The sequence below is a fragment of the Lolium rigidum genome, chromosome 5 (assembly GCF_022539505.1).
Source record: "Lolium rigidum isolate FL_2022 chromosome 5, APGP_CSIRO_Lrig_0.1, whole genome shotgun sequence".
Taxonomy (NCBI): Eukaryota; Viridiplantae; Streptophyta; class Magnoliopsida; order Poales; family Poaceae; genus Lolium; species Lolium rigidum.
This window is the reverse complement of record NC_061512.1, coordinates 90,509,280-90,528,259: the sequence shown is the minus strand read 5'-3', so window position 1 is coordinate 90,528,259 and position 18,980 is coordinate 90,509,280. Positions and strand designations below refer to the sequence as shown.

Below are 18,980 nucleotides of genomic sequence, written 5' to 3'. Positions count from 1 at the left end.
GGTACAGGATCTCCGAAGGAGTTGTGTGGGAGAGGAATCGATCCAAGGAAAATGGAGAACGAGCAGCGACATGTGTTCTCTTTCAGCCAGACATTGCTGCAGTTGCCGCGAGTCGCATGCGGGCCGTGCGATGAGGATCGACCGGCAAGGGACGCGACCTCGCTAGAAACCCAAAACAAGGTCGACTACTATATATAATTTGGGAAGCAAATATATCCACAATACAAGTCCTAGCCCTGTAGTTTGAAGTCCTTTCAAGGGGCAAACATGTAACCTGGGCCCATCTCATCTCACCATCCTAATCCTCAACTAATCCTGCTTTCCTTGTTTATTTCTCTTCTAAAGAAATCATCAGTGCCCCTACATACAAAACCAAAAAAAGAAAAAGGAAGAACAAAAAAGGGGGAAAAAACCCAATTCTTCTCCAGCCCAACTCCTCCCGCGAGCGCACGACGCAGACAGCAGCAGCAACCGAAGCAAAGCTTGCTTCTCCCCGCAGCAATACAGCGCAGCACAACGAACCCAAAAGGGAAAGGAATAGCCGAGGGAGAGCAAGAGGAGCAGCGAGAAGAGCTCGAGGTGGTAAGGAGGAGGAAGAACAGGGCAAACCCTAGAATTCTCATCCATTCCCCCGCGGTGGGGTCCGCCGGGGCAGCGCTCGGATCTGCCTCGGAGCTCGCGCTTGCGACTGGGAGATCAGGGGACGACGAGACTGGTGAGCTGGGTTCAGGGACCGCCGATTCAGGCCGCAGGTGCTGGAATGTGGCTGGGTGGAGTGGAGTGGTGATTCGAGCTGCTGCTGTTTCTTCTTCTCCCTGGTGCGTTGGTTTCGTTGATTTGGTTCTTGAATTTGGTTTTTGGTGTGCGTGGTTGGTTGGGTCAGGGTGGAATGCGGGGGATGAGGGTAAGATTTATCAATAATTGGTGGCCTTTTGATGATTATTGTTTTTTTTTTCGTTGATCTTATCCAATTCGGTGGTTTTAGGTGTGAAATGTGGCGACATTTTAGATAATTATTGTCGATGATTTCTTGCTGCTGTGGTTCCCGTGCTCAGGTCGACGGAATTTGTGGTTATGGAAACGACTCTAGTGTTTGAGTTGAACTTTCGTTTTATATGGTTTTGGATTCTGTTGATGTTTACTCTCTTTGGCATCGATCTCTAGCTTCTACTCCTTGTTGATTTAAGTGCTGGTCGTCCGGGATAATTTGCTATCTGGGTTTTTTGTTTTCACGTGTTGTTATCTAAGAATCTTTATGTTTCATGGCTTGATTCAGTTTCATGTTTAGGTGATGAGCGCTGCCAAGCGGTTGAATTGCGGTTAAAATTTTCCTTCTCGATTCACTAAAAACTGATTGTGTTGTTGCCATGTTTCGTCAGCTTGTTCTGTTATCTGGCTTAGTTCGGTATACCACATGTTCAAGCTATGGAATGTAGGGTATGTAAAATTTTGAATATGTATGTTTTGTATAGTTGAATTGGATACTTTATTCATATGATGCTTTGAGTAAGAAGTAACTACATTGCCTGGTTTGGTACGTTTATTGTTTGTTCATTTGTTACATGCAACATGTGTGCTTTAGATACCAAAGTGATTCATCCATAGATGTGACGATTGGGCAATTTTGATACTTGAGTGGGAGAAAATGCAGGTTCAACTTTTTGGGTGCTTTCATTACCTTATTAGTTCGCCCGTTCTCTTTGTAGCATGATGGCTTTGTTGGTTCAATTGGTTGGATAGTTTCATTTGGCTGTGTGATGGATTGTTTATTTTTTGCCATTCATGATGAAATCGACAAGTCGTTTTTCTTTTTGCCGATTTCTTGTCCTATGCCAGTATAACTTCTTTCATGGCTACTATTCCCCCCTTCTGTTCTGGTGCATTTTTGGTTTGTCCAGTTATTGAATAACATTGTTTTATATTGCAGCTCGTGATAGTTGCTTGCTGAAGTAATTTGGACGGGCTATGATTTCAGCCTGATGTCTCAGAAGCACATAAGCACTTGGAGAAATTAAGTGGCCATAAACAATGCCACCTTCACCATCGCGGAGGAGATCTCCTTCAAATGAGACCTCTCACAAGAGGGTCAATAGTTTCGGGAATGCACTGCCTGCTAAAGCGAAAGATGATGATCTTACATTATTCACTGATATGCAGAAAACTGAGATTGAAAACTTCTTACTGGAGCCATCTGAGGATTTTGATGAATCCATCTGTAATGCTCATAGATGCCCTCCTCCTTTATACAGTCATCTATGTTGTATTTCTGTGATATCCTTTTGTTTACTTTTTTTTTTACTTTTGTGAATTCCCTTGTGTTAACGTTGAGGCGCTACTAGTACTTACTTTTTTTTGTTCATGTATATCAGCAAAATTGAGCTTCTTCCCAGATGTTAAGCTTGGTATCAACGTCCCAGTACGAGGAGAAAGTAGCCATGATTTGCTTAAGGTGGATGGTGATAAAAATGATTATGAGTGGTATGGACACTTAATATCACATGTTGCTATGTTTTTGTTTTATGTGTTGGTTATGAACATCTTCTGCTTTATATGTTCTGCTATCTGGCATACATCTTTTGCGATGTTTGTCTTATTTACAGTATACTATACTTAATATCCATTGTGGAGTTTTGTTTAGTAAGGAACCTTAGTTCCTCGGGGTAGTAGAAGAGATACAGCTCATGGGGGGAGGTGCACACGTCATCTATGATGGTATACACATATCAGCTGGGTAGAGAAGGCTGTTGGTTTCAGCAGGAGCAAATGGAATGTGTGCAACAAAGGAAGAGATATATTTGGAAGATTGGCTGCTTCATTGCTTGGTTTGTCATCTGCATGGACGAATACGTTCTTGAACATGGCCGTACTTGTGCTGTTTAACCATCTTAATCTTAATTCAAGAAGATTGGCTAAAAGCTAAAACGAATATTGATAGTAAGAGAGATAGGGTAAAGCTGCTACCCCTTGCGTCACATGATTCGGCCCATAGCTGGATGTGCACATTATAAGGGATAATATAAATTAAGTTGCAATTACGGGTTCACACTATTCACACTTTGTGTTCAGTGTCTTAATAACTAGCTGTTGTAACTTAAATGAAGAATAATCATTGGTCTTGTGCTCAAATTCGATGAGCAGTGGGTATTTGTTGGAGCTGCCACATGCAGCCCTCTTCTCTCTTCTCTACCTCTAACTACACACTGTTTGTTTCATACAACCCACACACTTGTCTCACAAGCCATGTAAGAAACTCACACATACATACACTTCACCAAGGAACTAGCTTTGCCTTTTGCTCCTGGTGAGGGCGCATGCTCTCATTTTCCTCTCCTCATTGCCAAAACATCCTTAGAGCAACTCTAACAGAGCCCATAAATTACGCCGGAACCGTATTTTTCCGGCCGATTTACGGGTTCAGGTTGAAAGTGGCGCAGAACAGAGATCCCGGCGAATATTCTCGATATAGACTAATTCCAGCGAGCGGCGCAGTGCACGCAAGCTACTCTTACATGGGAACTAGCTAGCTCTAACTATTTGGTTAGGGTTAGGGTTAGGGAGCAGCACAGGGAATGCGTGCACATGCAGATTCTAGCGAGCGGCACGACGCACGCGAGCTAGTCTTGCATGGGAGCTAGCTAGCTCTAACTATTTGGTGCTAATCATCTCCCGATGGATTCACAAATATCCAATCGATTCCATAGCTAGCTAGCTAGCTAGCTGGGTGGTGCTACTATTCCGATTAAGCTTGCTAGCTAGGTGGCGGTGGGTGCTGGGGCGCGGGCGGCGGCCGCGCAGGGAGACCTAGGCAGCGGCGCAGACAGTTCTTGTGAAGAAGATGATGACTTTCCGAATATTCCGTTTTTCAGTTTTAGTTTACAGGTCTGTTCTGCGCCAGCCGTTTTGCGACCCGTAAACACGTTTTTAGAAGACTCAACTCGAGTTTTTCGGTTTGCACTTTTACAGGCTCTGTTAGAGATGCTCTTACATCCTTAAATATGACTCACATATGTACAACCCAACTGCCATGCTCGGCCACTAACGCCACGTAGTAAGTAATCACTAACAAACTCATGCCGGTTGCTGGGCATCGTGGAGGTGTCGGCGGCTGGCCAGGCGCTGAATGGCTGGATCCCCACCATCCAACGCTCTCTAGGTGACTGGCCCGATGCATGGATGGAGGTTCGTGGGGCTGATCCGGCAGAAATCCCTGCTCTTGGCTATGCCAGAGCCGGCGATGGTGACGCCTGTGCACCATCCCCTTCATGAAGGCACCGTCGAGGTGAAGTTCAACACTTCATTCTGCATTTCTGCTAACTCCGGGGAAACCCTAGATCCGTGGATCAGATGATGGCGGCGCTCCTACGTCATTTCCCTCTTGGCGGCATCATTCTTGGAGTTGTGCATTGGTCAGGGGGACCAGTGGGTGTATCCGGTGGCGGCTGAGCGGTGTTGCATCTCCCGCATCAACAGCAACGAGTCTTGGCGGCATGGTGCAGTGAGGTCTCGGCGACGGCCGCGCGTCGATGAATGCACACAGGGTGGAGGCGCTGTTGGGCGCCGTGGCAACGTTGACAACAGTTCTGGCAAGGGCTATGCGGATCTATGCCCTGAAGATGGACTAGTGATTTGATGGCGGTGACGGCTTCTGAAGCGAGGCCATGAGGCGCTCGCCGAGGGTCTGCTGGTGGGTGCTCCTGTTTCGCTATAGGGTAACTCAGTGATACCCCGGTAATTAGCTGGTGGGGTGTTTGTTGGTGTTTTTTAGGGCATGAGACCCTAATGGCATGTTTCTTCACCCATTGCTGGGTTTGTAGGCGTCGAGTGGTGGCTTCGGGTTTTGTGATGTATGCTTTTGGCAGATCGGGTTTTGTGATGTATGCTTTTGGCAGACCTTTGTTGAATAAAATCTAAATAAAAGGCGTATGCATCGATTGATGCAGAGGCTCGGGCTTCCCCGTTTGGAAAAAAAGCAAACTCACCCGCTAACCTTGGCCACTAACACATGACCTGGCCAACACTTGCCCATGCACGGCTAACAACTGACTCATGCAACTAACTAGCTATCTCTTCACTTGCTTTTTTCCTGGATTCTCTCCAGTAAACTAGACTACTAACCGTGACAAGATTAACTAGCTACCCATATTTTCAGCCTTGTTAGTTATGCAGTTGTAGTCTGTAGACGTGCAATACTTGTGTGAATTAGGTGGTCTAGTATATGAGATTAGTATCGTCATGATGAACTCCTTAGCCTCTGTTCTGTTGAGCGTAAATTTGTCCTTGGTGCCATGTCTTGGTATAATTTAAGGTTGGTATCAGTACGCAACGTATAATGGCTTCAATGAGCTACAAGCTTTGTAATAATAAATCAGTTTTTTTTTTTTCATTTTTGTTTTATTGTGAGTTTGTGTCATGTAATTATTATGTTGCTTCAAGATAACATGGTATTCTTATTCATTAGTCAATTGAAGAAAATGGTGAGAACATTTTTAAAACCTCTTATTCAGTTGTCTCAGCATCTTATACTTGATCAACATGAGAGGCATTTTCAATTATAAGTGTCTAAAAGTTCTCAATGAAGAAATATTTTACTATTGTCATGGGCGTATGTGATTTATTCTTTTGTAAAGTTGTTTTGGACTCTAATTAGTCGTGTAAATTTCATGCACTGCTGTATTGTTCCTCATCTCTTTCATATATCAGTTTGACCACTTAAAATAATGTGTTTCACAACAACTAAAGTCAATTTTAAATTTTCCCTTATTCTAAGATATGTAGACTTGCCGTAACTTCAAATAAAAATATGAATGGTGTAATTTTAGTGGTTTGACATCAACATAATCTCATAATCTAAGGCTTTTGGGTGGTGTGGGTCAAATGTCAGTCTATTCCATTCCCTCCCTCCCAAAATAAGCGACCCAACTTTTTTAGATACGGATGTATCTACAACTAAAATGCGTCTAGATACATCTGTTTTCTTTATTGTTGCTCGAGAAGACAACAAGATACGCTGGTTTATTTTCCCCGTGAAATAAATCGGTGAGATTTAATCCGCCCCACAAGGTTCAAACCCCGGTCGACACCGAGGCGGCACTGCGCCTCCACCACTGGGTTATCGCCCAGTTCTTATGACGGCTCACAAGGTTGTCAACGACAAACTTCTGAAGAAAAATGCCCACTTGATCATCCTGTAAATGTATGCAAGTCAAATGTTACACGTGGAGACTGAATATAGAAGTTATAATTAATGATTAACGTTTTTGATGAATGTTTGAATTAGAAATTTGTATAATTAATAGTTTAATACAGTTCTTTCTTGGTTTGCATGTCTTCGTAATAGTTACTGGAGCACCCATGTCCGTAAATAACTAAATAGTCCATTCACTGATTCCCATTTAGTTGTGAGTTATTTACTGAAGGCGTGAATGATCGTCATTGTTTACTGCAGTAGTAAGATGGAGCATTGCAAAATGACAAGCTAAGCTCATAATATTACTTTTGTGTTTAAAGCATGTTAAGAATGTCCTGTCCCAACTTATATAAAGTTTTGGACTTTATCTGCAATGTGAGTTACTCCTGCTTTCGTGTTAAGAGCATATAATGACTGAGTGTGATATGTTGCTGTCACGCTTTGTACACCAGTTTTGATTACTTTATACATCCTTGGCTCAGATCATACTTCTTGCACACTCACTGTAATGGAACATATAAATCTTGTGTGTCTAAATGACTTGATCACCTTCTATCTTTTCAATCAACAGGCTGTTGACTCCTCCAGAGACTCCACTTTTCCGCTCACTGGATGACGAAGGACAGTCTGCCGGCCATGCTTCCAGGGGCAGAGCTCAGAGTAAGTCCATGCACATTTCGAGGTCATCCACGGTGAGTTGTTCTATCTAGCATTGTTTTTGCCCAGTAATTATAAGTGTGAGCTTGCAACAATTACCTACCAGTTTTATTGTTTATTGGTCATACACAGATGGATAATGCACAAAGGTCCAGTAGAAGCAGTGCAAGCCCAAGTAGGCTTAGCCTGTCTCCACGCTCCATCCCAAGGACAATGTCACCTAATTCAACTTCTCGCGCTAGCCCACCACTTTCGCGTCAACTACCAACTCCATCGCAAAGACCTTCAACTCCTCCAGCTGCTAAGATATTAGCATCTGCCCGAAGGTCTCCAAGTCCAGTCTCTAGGAGGATGAGTACTGGTTCAAGCGGCCTAGCATTAAATGGAGCAAGGGGAGCTTCTCCAGTTAAAACTAATCACAGATCTTCTCCTAAACCTCAAGGATGGCAGTCCAATGATCCTTGTTTCTCGTCTGATGTGCCTCCAAACCTTCGTACATCTCTACCAGATCGTCCAGTATCCCGCTCAAGGGGTGGATCCCCTACATATTTCAGTGGACTTGATACGGGTTCAAGAGGTAGAAGGCAATCAATGTCTCCTACTCCAACTAGAAGAGCTAGTTCATCACATAGCGTTGAAAGAGATCGATTGAGCATGCACAGCAAAGCTTCTGCAACATCTTCTGGCGAAGATGATCTGGACTCTATTCAGTCTACATCAGTTGGCTATTCCAGCTGCCCAGCTGTAAAAAAGAGCTTGGCAGTGATGAAGACAAGAACTATAGCATCATCAAAAAAGACGTCCAAGAATTTCTCCCCTAGTTCAGCCCCAAAGCGGTCATTTGATTCTGCAGTTTGGTTGATGGTAAGTGTTGCCCTGTTTTTTCGTTAGGATGATGGATTATTTCCACTCGACTTATACAACTGCCCTTTGTATTCAATCACAAAAACCAGTTTATAAATTTGAATGATTTGCATATTTAACAATTTATTCAATGAGTTACTCAGTATCCTGGTTCTAGTCCCTTTTGCTTCTTAACCGCTGCAGCTTCTTATTGCAAGAAAGGGACTTCCATAGAAACAATTTGTTATACTTTGGCAAGAAAGCAACTGTTGCATCATTTGGTGGTGAAATGCTTTGGATGGATGCAGTTGTGATTTAACAGTCAGAGAGTAGCTTAAAAGGAAAACATTTTTTTCATTCTAAATGTTTGGTTGGCAAATGTTCCAGTTACTTGGGTTCTCATACCTGTTTTTATGGCTAAACTGCTTAATTCCTGAAATCTCCTATCCCTTGTTCACCAAATAAGCATAGCTTCTTGTGCTAAACATATTTACTCCTTGGCTGTTGCATAGTTTATTTGCATGATCCGGCCCATGTGCTTGTACTGCAAGTTGAGACCTTATTACTCGTTAGTGTTCTAAATTTTCCTTAAATTGCAACTAAGATGATACATGTCTTCTTAATTTTCTAGGATCATCGGAAAGCTCCTCAAGATAGGTTCCGGCCACTTCTATCAAGTGTCCCTGCCACCACATTTGGTGCTAGCAAAATAAATAATGTCCACAAGCCTCTGTTCTCACACAATTCCTCTGTGACGACTAGCAGTAATGCAAGCTCTGAGCATGGTGCCACTTTTAGCCATCACATTGACAGTGACCAAGAGCAACAAGATCTGATTGGTGAATGGGAAGCAGATGATGGCTTTCGAGTTCACGAGGACATATTTATGTTCGATAAATTGGATGAGTTGAATGAAGAAACCAGTTACGACATGAGTGCAAAATATGTAAATGATTCGCCTCTCCCAGTGGAACACTTCAAAAGTGACAAAAAGGGCTTTGACATGGAAAGAAATAGGTTAGCTAATCAAACGGCATATAATGGAATAAATAGTTCTCAGGTTTTACGTGGTGAAATGGCTACTTGCAGTAAGTGTGGGAAGTTTTTCAATGCGACGGATTTGGATGAAAAGGGTGACTGTTGTGAAGAATGTGCTTCAAAGCTTGGAGGATTTTCCACAGACCTTATGTTATGGACTTCAGAAGAAGTATGCCAACATGATGATAAAATTGCAAAGTCCAGGCTTTGCGTTGAATCTGAACCTCCTATAGCCCCAGATAGTGTAGACTACAACAAACAAGCATCTCTTGATCATCAAACAGTGAACAATGTACCTCTAGCTGATTGTAAGGAAAAATGTCCTTCAAGTCAGTTGATGGTGGATACGGATGAGGACATGCTGCTGGGGCAGGAGGTACTGAATCATGAGGCAAATATGATGCCATATCTTGTATCTGACTCCTTACTGGAAAATGGTGATGATATTTCATCTAGTCGATCTAGTGCAAGGGACCATCAACAAACAGAACCAACATCAGTGGAGCATGACCATTACGGAGACCAAATGGACAACTGCGATCATGGATTACCCCGATGCCTTAATGAGTTAGACTGCCAACGTAATGAAGCTGTATCTGATAATTCCCATCAACTGGGGATAACTGAACATCCGAGCCCTGAGGTTGAAAGTACTGAAGGCACTGGGATATCAGTACTCCTACACCAGAAGTCAAGCAGCAACAAATGGCCGGTCATGGAAGGGGGGAGGGCCATGGCTGCTACAAATATTGTTTGTTCTGAACCATATTATACAAGAGATAGTATAAATATGATGAAGCGTAGCTTTGGACGGGACAGCTCTTCAGCTTCTTCTTCCATTGATCTAGGGTCTTCAAGGCAATCAGATGGACGCTTTGAGCGCCTTAGGAGTGGTAAGAAGGGTGACTTTGAGAAGGTTCAACTAAGCAGTACCATGAGTCATCAAAGCATTGCTTCAGTGTCAGATATGTCAATTAGTGGTTCTTCAGCTTCACTTTGCCATCAGAGTTATGCAATTGAGGACACTTGTTCCCGAATTGACACTTTGGAAAGCAGTGCTTCAAGAACCGTGGTTTCTACTGAAGAAGATGGTTATAGTAAGGATGCTTGGTCAAGTGCTATGGAGTGTTCCTCTGCTGCACGGCCTATTGTCAATGATGACATCCTTGTTGACGTGAACTCCTCGAGCTTTGGTAGATTGAGTGAGACAGCAGAGGCAATAAGTCATAATCGTATGGGCAGGATGGCTGGCAATGATCATTCCAGCACTAGTATGTGTTACTCCGATACGGAAATGCCAAGTGATGTCCAAGAGTCTTCAGCTGCCGAGGAAAGTTCCTTGCTAAAACCAGAAGAAGATACTTCTGATGCCACTCAGTGCTGTTTAGTTGGCACTCCAGATCCAGTTGAGAACTTTGACAATCTTCTAATGCAGTCTGAAGCAGCAGTGCAGGCTTCAGTTGAGGAACACATCTTGGATGATTGTTGTGTGTCTGCCATCTCGGAGGAAGATGTGTTGGTTTCTAGAACAGGAACTAGCATAATGGAACTTCCCACTGATGGTATGTATTTGCACTGTTCTAATTTTTATTTAACTTAATCAAGTTCCAGAAACAAACTTTTCTCAGAACTCATGTTTATCCTTTATGCATCGTTTGTGTGTCACCTCTCATCTTTCTGAGAATCATTTTAGTCAGTCCTTCAGAGAATCACTTCTAGTTGTCCTGAAGTAGCTGGTGCTATACTACCTCTGCCTGTACATGTGCTACACTGACATGAGCATGGTCTCTGGTGTGCAAGGTTGACGGTTACTTATGTTACGAAAAGATATAAATAGTGTATTATGAAATTATTTCATGGAATATCTAATTGGTACCATTGCAACCTAATCAACGAAATTTTTGGCTGCTGCCTTTCCTAAAACATCTTATTTCTGAACAGAGGTACTATTCAAGAACGTTTTTGTTGGATTTGATTACTATTTTAAACTTAAGGCCAGCGGCCTAGCTTTAACTTAATAAAGCCACAACACGGCAGAGTACAACACAACACAAATAAGGTTCTTGTTCAGCATAGGTCGGTCACCCCAGACCCACGCACGCACTCCAGAAATCGACTAGGCTCATATCACAGTACAGCGATACAAATGGCTCAACATGGAGCAGCAAAACTGAGCTAGGCAATGGCGATGAACTCAAGTTGATAAGGTGGAGTGAAGACGCCTGATCTCCCTCATCGCCGCGTCCAGAAGGTCTCTATCCCTCACTCTGACCAACATCCACCATTGCTGCATGTAAATAAGAATTTTGTAAAGCGCGTCAAGCCGGTTTGGCAATCAAAGTACCTTCAGTTGTTAGTTTGTTCCTAATGTTCCAGAGGGACCAACAAAGCACCGCAAAGGTAAACCAAACGAGTCTACTGAATTTTGCCAGTTAGCCACTGTGAAATCGCCAAGAACTCCCCAGCCCCTGCTGGGTTCTACATACAGTGTAGGAGTTTTCTAACCCTAACCCACATGAATCTAGCAAGTGGGCAACTAAAGAAGATATGGTTACAATCCTCAAGATCCCCACACAGCGCAAACTTGCCATCCGAGGGGGAGTAGTTTGGTAGGGTAAAGCCTTGCCTCAACATGGGCGGCTGTAGCTCTTTACATATGGTGTACAATAGGGTACAAGGGGTACAAATACAACATATGGTGTACAATAGGGTACAAGGGGTACAAATACAACATATGGTGTACAATAGGGTACAAGGGGTACAAATACATATACACGGTCTATACGGTAGTTAAGCTATATACAGTTTATCACCCTCCCTCAATCTCAGTGGAGCGATGAAGGTTGAGATTGCGCCTACAAGACTGAAATAATGGTAGTGGTAGAGGCTTGGTATATCAGCGATCTGGTTCTTGGAGGAGATAAACCTGATTTGGAGCAACTTCTGAGCAACCCTTTCTCGAACAAAGTGATAGTCTACCTTAATATGTTTAGTTCGAGCATGAAAAACCGGGTTCGACGAGAGATACGTTGCTCCAATGTTGTCACACCAGAGAATGGGTGGACTACTCTAGGATACACCAAGTTCACCCAGAAGTGCCTGGACCCAAATCAACCCAAAAAGTGCTTTATACTTAAACTCTATACTCGAACGGGACATAGTAGCCTGCTTCCTAGCACTCCAAGTAATGAGATTACCACCATAGAAGATAGCATAACCCCTGGTTGATCGCCTATTATCAGATTGCCGGCCCAATCCGCATTAGAGATGGCAGACAAAAGGTCAGGAGACACAGTAGGGCGTCTCAAGCGTAAGCCATCATGCAAAGTCGCCTGAACATAGCGAAGACCAATGAGTACTCCGAGGGGCATGAAGGTGGTGACACACCTTGTTCACTGCAAAGGACAGATCAAGTTGTGTCGTGAGGTATTGTAGACCACCAACGATACTGCGATAGCGAGTACACTCAGCTGAAAGAGGAGTACCATCAGTAGAGGACAATTTCTCAGAAGAGATCATCGGTGTATGGGATGAGCTTCAGAAGTACAACATGCCTCAATAGCTCAGAGGCATACTCGCTCTGAGTGAGTAGAAGGCCACCATCCGCAAACTGAACCTCAATACCAAGAAAATAGTGCAACTGTCCAAGATCCTTGAAAGCAAATGAACTCCGCGGCTGATGTATAAGGCGATCAATAGCAGTATCAGAAGAACTGACAACAATAATATCATCCACATAGACTAATAGGTAGAGTGTAACATCAGGACGTCTCATAATGAAGATAGATGTGTCCTCTGTAGAGCTAGTGAACCAAGACCACCAAGGACAATGCTAAAGACGGGCATGCCATGCTCGTGGAGCTTGTTTTAGTCCATAGAGGGCCTTATCCAGACGACACAAATGAGTAGGCCTGTTGTCATCTTCATACCCTGGAGGCTATTGCATGTAAACTTCCTTCTCAAGAACTCAATGCAAAATGCATTATGAATATCCAATTGGCGAAGATGCCAACCATAAGTAAGGGCCATAGAGAGAAGCAAGCGAATGGTAGCGGGTTTGACAACTGGAGTGAATGTGTCTTCGTAATCAAGGCCATAACGTTGTTTGAACCCTTTTACAACAAGACATACTTTGTAACTTTCAATGGAGCCATCAAACTTTTGCTTCACTTTGAATACCCATTTAGAATCAATAATGTTCACACCGGAAACTGGGGGAACTAGATGCCACGTCTTGTTGGCTTGAAGAACTGAAAACTCCATTTCCATAGCATTACGCCAATGAGGATAGGTCATAGCTTCATGATGATCACGGGGATAGGTTATTTCCATAGCATTACGCCAATGAGGATAGATCATAGCTTCATGATGATCACGGGGCTCTGTCACAGAAAGATCAATAGCATGTGCCAAACGAAGGGCAGACCAAGCAATAGTACCGTCTGTACGCTGTTTTGGCTGACGTATGCCTCGCTGGAGTCGCGTGGTAACACCACCTTGGGCAGGAGCTGGAGTTGGTGATGGTTCCGTCGACGCAGGAGTAGCGATCTACGAAGTGGAGGCCAAGGCGGGTGTCGTCGCTGCGGACGCGCCATCTCTAGGAGACGAGCCATCCGGGCTGGCAGTTGGGCTGCCAGGTGATGGGCCGCGGGAACCAGCGCGCGGCGGTGTGATGAATTCATCTGCATAGCCCAACCCCTATTGGCCTGCATGGAGGTGTAGCAGGGAGCCATGCAGATTGACGTCCCCAGCCGCAATAGGTTCATTGAGCAGCTCGATGTTGTCCTGCATCATGGTTAGCTAAGAGCAAAGGTGTATATGCTGCATCATCAAATTGGTCAGGACGGAGAGGAATTGTGGAGGAATTTGGTGAGGTAGGTGTAGATGGTAATTGAGACAAGGGGAACACATTCTCATCGAAGATTATATCACGAGAGATATACATGCGATTGGTAGGAACATGGAGGCATTTAAGACCTTTATGTAATGAATTGTAGCCAAGAAAAACACATTTTTTGGATCTAAATTCAAGCTTGCGTTTGTTATGTGGATGAAGATGAAGCCAACAACAGGCATGTCCAAAAACCTTGAGAAAGGTATAATCAGGTACTTCTCCTAGGTGGTGTTCAATGGGAGTTTGCATGTCAATAACACGACTAGGGAGATGGTTTATAAGAAAGCATGCAGTAGAGAACGCATCACTCCAAAAACGATATGGAATAGAGGCATGTGCCAGGAGAGTTAATCCAGTTTCTACTATGTGTCAATGGTTACGCTCAGCAGTGCCATTTTGTTGGTGTTTGAGGGCAAGACACTTGATGAGAAATTCCAATGTCCTTGAAAATTTTATTTAGTCTATGATATTCACCTCCCTAGTTAGTTTGAACATGTAAGATCTTTCTACTCAAGAGGCGTTCAACATGTTGAAACCGAAGAAATATGTGAAAAGTTTGAGGAGATACAACCAAGTAAAATGGCTATAAGCATCAACAAAGCTACTCCCTCCGATCCGGAAAAAATGTCGGACTGTACATTTTGTAGAAAAGCCCTCGAGATTTGTTCTGTATCAACCCGAGCTCCACCTTCATCCTCACCCTCACGGCCTCAGCTCGAGCCACGCCCCATGCCCCCATGTCCCCGCATCGAGTCCTGTCCTTCCTTGGGTCGCGCTCTCTTCCTCCCGTAGGTCACTGCCGGAGGCACCCCCGACCTGCTCCAGGCGCTGCTCCCCCGAGCAGGAACTATTGACCCACTCCCGATTCGGAACTTGCACGCGGGAGGTCCTTCCCTGCAATCACCCCGACGCCGCCTCCATTCACTCCTCAACGGCAACCCCGATGACGCTTCCATGCTATTCCCCGGCCGCAGCTATAGCCCAATCCCCGCCCAATCCATGCGTGCTCGCCAAACGAATTTACTCAGGCACGGTAGCCCTGCTACGATCACCTCACTCCTGCCGAAGTTGATCTGTAGCCACGACATGTTCTCAAAGCACAGCAAAATTAGCTTGAGATTCGCGATCCCCTGATCCGTTGGTTCAAAAAGGATCATAGTGTCATCTGAAATTGGAGATGGGTCACTCCCCCTGGAATGAGATGGGACACCACCCCTTTGACATGGCCGGCCACATTTGCGCACGAGATCATCGCCGCTAGCGACTCGATCATAAAATTAATGAGGATCAGGGAGAGGGGGTCTCCCCGACGCACTCCCCATGCATTTCGGAAAAACGGGCCAATCTCCCCTTTGACGTTCACCGCCGTTTGGCCTCCCGAGACCAGTTGCATCAGTCGATGTACAACCGCAGAGCCGCACAGAGAACCCTTTCTGGAGAAGGACTTCCCGTTTGAAGTCCTTGTTCACACTGTCGCAAGCCTTCTCGAAGTCTAGTTTGAGGAATAAGCCCCCTAGCTTCTTCACTCGCAGTTCATGGGCAATATGTAGTGCAAGCACCTCTTCATGCATGGCATGTCCTTTAATGAAAGCCGTCCGACTCCGGTCAATTGTTCTATGTGCGAGCGGCTCGAAACAGATAGCGTGAGCCTTGGCCACAAATTTGAAAATGACATTGATGAGGGCAATGGGCCTAAATTGTTTCACCGATTCCGCTCCTTTCTCCTTAGGGATTAAGGAAAGGATGCCGAACTTAAGACGCAAGATGTCCACCCTCCCAAGGGCAAAATCGTTAAGCATATGCAAGATGGGTCCTTTGAGGATTCCCCAAAACCGCTTGAAGAACGCCATCCGAAGGCTGTCCGAGCCAGGGGCTGAGTCTACTTTCATACTGAGGAGGACCTTGTCCAACTCCCTCACATTAAAGGTACGCTCCAACTCGACATTCTCCTAGCAGGAGATGTGCTTATCCACTAGCCACAGGTTACGGTTAAGGGGGAAAGCCTTGGCCACCCTAGTCAATCCCATCCACTGCTGGTAGAGCGAGTACACGTGTTCCATCACTTCTTTTCCGAGACCTCCCCTTGGTTTGTAACCAACCTAGGGATGGAACACTTCTACTGTTAGCAATAGCGTGGAAGTACGCCGTGCACGAGTCTCCTTTGGTCATCCATTGAATGCAACTCCTTTGTCACCAGTATTCCTGCTCAATGTGGTCAAAGAGGATGATCTGATCATCCAAGTGGTACTGGAGGGCTCATCCCTCCTCATCTAGCCCCACCAAGTCCAGTTCCACAACCCTAGCAAGAAGGGAAGCCTTGTTGTCCCATTTTTCCTTGCCTAAGTTGGCTCCCGAGCCCTTGAGGAACTGACGTGTGTGCTGCGCCACGCAATGCCATGCCTCAATACTCCCATGCCGAGGGCCCAGGTGCTGGATAAACGAACCCAACTTTTCGGAAACAAGTTCCCCAAAACCCGGAACTTCAAACCACCAAGTTTGAAGCATGAATCGAGCCGGCCGACACACCGCCTCCTCTCCACTATTAAGGAGCAGGGGAGTATGGTCGGAGCCGATCCTAGTGAGCGATGTGAGGGAACTGAGCGGGAAACAGGCCTACCAGGACGGAGACACAAAAACTCTATCGAGCACACAACGCACCGGGTTCACTTGTTTATTAGTCCACGTGAATCGCACCCTAGCACGAGAGACCTCCCGAAGAGACATTGCTGTTGCTATCACATCGTTAAATTTGTGGATGCACGGCCAATTCAGGTTTGTGTTATTCTTGTCATTTGCCGTCCGAAGAAGATTGAAGTCGCCTCCCACGACGATCGGATATTGACACGCAAGGACCTCCCCTTCGAGCTCTCCCAAGAACTCATTGGTCCTAGTGTGGTCGGCAGGTCCATAGACCAGGATGAACCACCATTTCAAGTTGCAATTATGTTGTAGAATGAGAGCACTGAGGAAGGAGCCGTTCCTCCATTCCCCGACCTCAAAACAATCGTCCCGGAACCCAGCAGTAGGCCTCCCGAGCACCCGACTGCCCTCTATTCCCCGACCTCAAAACAATCGTCCCGGAACCCAGCAGTAGGCCTCCCGAGCACCCGACTGCCGGTAACCAATTCCAAACGAATTGGCCCCAAATTCCAGGCTTGCGGAGTTCTGCCATAGAGAAATCATGTTTGATCGTCTCCTGTAGGCTAATCATGTCAACTCGCTCTTGCTTAGCGTAATCCTTAAGTTGGGATCTTCGGCCGCTGACACCGAAACCCCAGATGTTACAAATAAGGCCCTTCATTTAACCCCGGTGCATTGGTATGCCCTTACGGGCTGATAGCAGTGGACGTTTCGAGCATCCCCGTGTCGGCTTGCTTCGATTTGTAGGAGTGGAGGCATTCTGTGACGGTAAGGAGTAAGGACGCTCCTGCATCCGTACCACCCAGGTCCAGTTGGTCATCCCTTGACGCCAATTGGCTCACCTCAACCTCCTTGCGGAAGGCCGTATCCGCAATGGCTGCCTGGGCCAACTCTTTCGCCCTCAAAATGTCTAGGATCTTGCTTTTAGTCCCACATCTCGGACTAAAAACTAAGCAGCTATCCTCTAAGACATCAGTGAGGTTGACCATCAGAGAAGGAATCAAGTGCAGTGAACTTTTGCGCACCTGAATCCAGATTCGTTTCTGCCGTTAGGCGCTTGGCTTTCTCCATGGAAGACTCGGGATCACCCCAGCTTTGGGCTTCTTCGCCTTGGAGTACGTGGCCTTAAGTTTCTTCGGGCCCTGGCCCAGCTCACACGGGGAAGGTGCCAGCTCCCTCAGCCGGCCATCGTGTACCCCCGCCCCTGAACCCAGCTCACGCTCCAGGAAATAATTTAGGAAATTACTCTTTGCTTTACCAGAATAACAGAAATTGTTGAGAAAAAAATCAGTATTCTTTACCGTACATAAAAGATGTAATGAGCGACTAGAAGTATTAGCGAAACAAGCTTGATACATTCTGCACATGCTCTTGCATTTATGATACCAATCTTTAGATGCAGTTACCTGCACACAACCATGTTTCCTGCTAGACATAACCTATGACTCTGATTGTGTTATTCAGAAAGTATTTGTTTTACATGAGTGAGTATATGTATCTAACCTAATCATTCTCTCACTACCTTGTAGAAAAATCACCTGAGACAGTACAAGGGTCGATGAAACAAATTCGGAGGTGCTTCACGCTCGAAGAAGCTACTGATACAATTCTCTTCTGTAGTTCAATCGTCCATGACCTTGCCTACAAGGCAGCAACGATTGCACTGGAGCATGAGCAGGAATCACAACACGTTGACTCTACTCAGCCGATGGTTACCATCGTAGGGAAGTCGATTCCAAGTGACGATTGTTTCCTTAAGCTGCCCTATAGACGAACGCCAAATCGTAAGGTTAAAAGGAAAAGGTTGGAAGGTGAAATGACCATCGCGGTAACCGTTGAAGATGAAGCAATTGCTAAAGATCCTTCACCTGTAAGTTCTGCTTCCGGATTAGTAAGGTCATCCAATAATATGAAGCCTCCAAAGTTGGAATCCAAGTGCAACTGTGTGATTATGTGAGTTACTCCTGGCATCCTGTGTGCCAAAGGGACATGGGGAATACACACGCAAGCTGCGAGACTTGCCACTGAAGCACGGCTGCCCTGCTTAGCGACGGATAGACACGGCTCTCTAGATTATTTTCCGTGGATAGTGCATTTCTGTTTTTTAGGCAACAGAATTGCACTATGAGCTACGTATTCTTTTGTATATCCTTTTGCCCTCTGTGTGAAATTTTCTGCTTGTTATGAGGTCCATTGGGGTTTGTCCGAAGTGTGAAATTCCAGATTAAATATCTGTATTTAAAGTATATTTTCATGCAATTCACGTGGTTTGTTATGCATTATGATTTAGTCACACTACCTGGAGCACGACTGTCTGCTGTGCGTCCTGGCGTTACTTCCGAATCATTCCACAAGGTCAAAATTGATGCCTGCTAACAAGTAAAAGGAAGACGAGTCTATTGCCGATCGTCCAGTTTGACTACTGTATTAGCGAACCAGGCCAAGACCCATCTCCCGGCTCGAGCTGAAGACGAAGGAGCACAAAGACCCCGTCCAACACAACGGGCTGGTACACCATGCTCGCCTCGTGACTGGAGAGGAAGAAGATTGACGACCGGAGGACTCGTCGGAGATTGGGAAGACGCGGCTGGCCACGGCGTCCCTGGCGGAGGCAAGGTCGGGACCTCACTGGAGACGGACGACGCGGCTAGCTACGGCGTTGCCGGTGAAGGTGAGGAAAAAAACCTTAGGGTTTCGTGTGCAGGTGAGGCGACTTAGGGT

General features: G+C 45.4%; 1 protein-coding gene across 2 annotated transcripts; it reads left to right on the top strand.

Annotated features, from left to right (window-relative positions):
* Positions 1 to 403: 403 nt before the first annotated feature.
* LOC124651419 lies at positions 404 to 18,518 on the top strand. Of its 2 annotated transcripts, none has more exons than XM_047190520.1 (7): positions 404 to 715; positions 1,928 to 2,215; positions 2,370 to 2,478; positions 6,759 to 6,879; positions 6,977 to 7,708; positions 8,319 to 10,287; positions 17,789 to 18,518. In XM_047190520.1, exons 2-7 carry the CDS (start codon positions 2,029 to 2,031, stop codon positions 18,214 to 18,216), a joined length of 3,546 nt encoding a protein of 1,181 aa, XP_047046476.1. In that variant the 5' UTR covers positions 404 to 715; positions 1,928 to 2,028; the 3' UTR covers positions 18,217 to 18,518. The 2 variants fall into 2 exon arrangements, with proteins under 2 accessions (XP_047046476.1, XP_047046475.1); XM_047190519.1 differs by having other exon boundaries at positions 404 to 818.
* Positions 18,519 to 18,980: the final 462 nt, after the last annotated feature.

Bases quoted from the DNA above. Each gene is read 5' to 3' on its own strand.
- LOC124651419 (XM_047190520.1), top strand. From the start codon at position 2,029: ATGCCACCTTCACCATCGCGGAGGAGATCTCCTTCAAATGAGACCTCT. The intron at 2,216-2,369 runs GTAATGCTCATA...CATGTATATCAG, and splicing joins GGATTTTGATGAATCCATCT to CAAAATTGAGCTTCTTCCCA. The intron at 6,880-6,976 runs GTGAGTTGTTCT...GGTCATACACAG, and splicing joins ACATTTCGAGGTCATCCACG to ATGGATAATGCACAAAGGTC.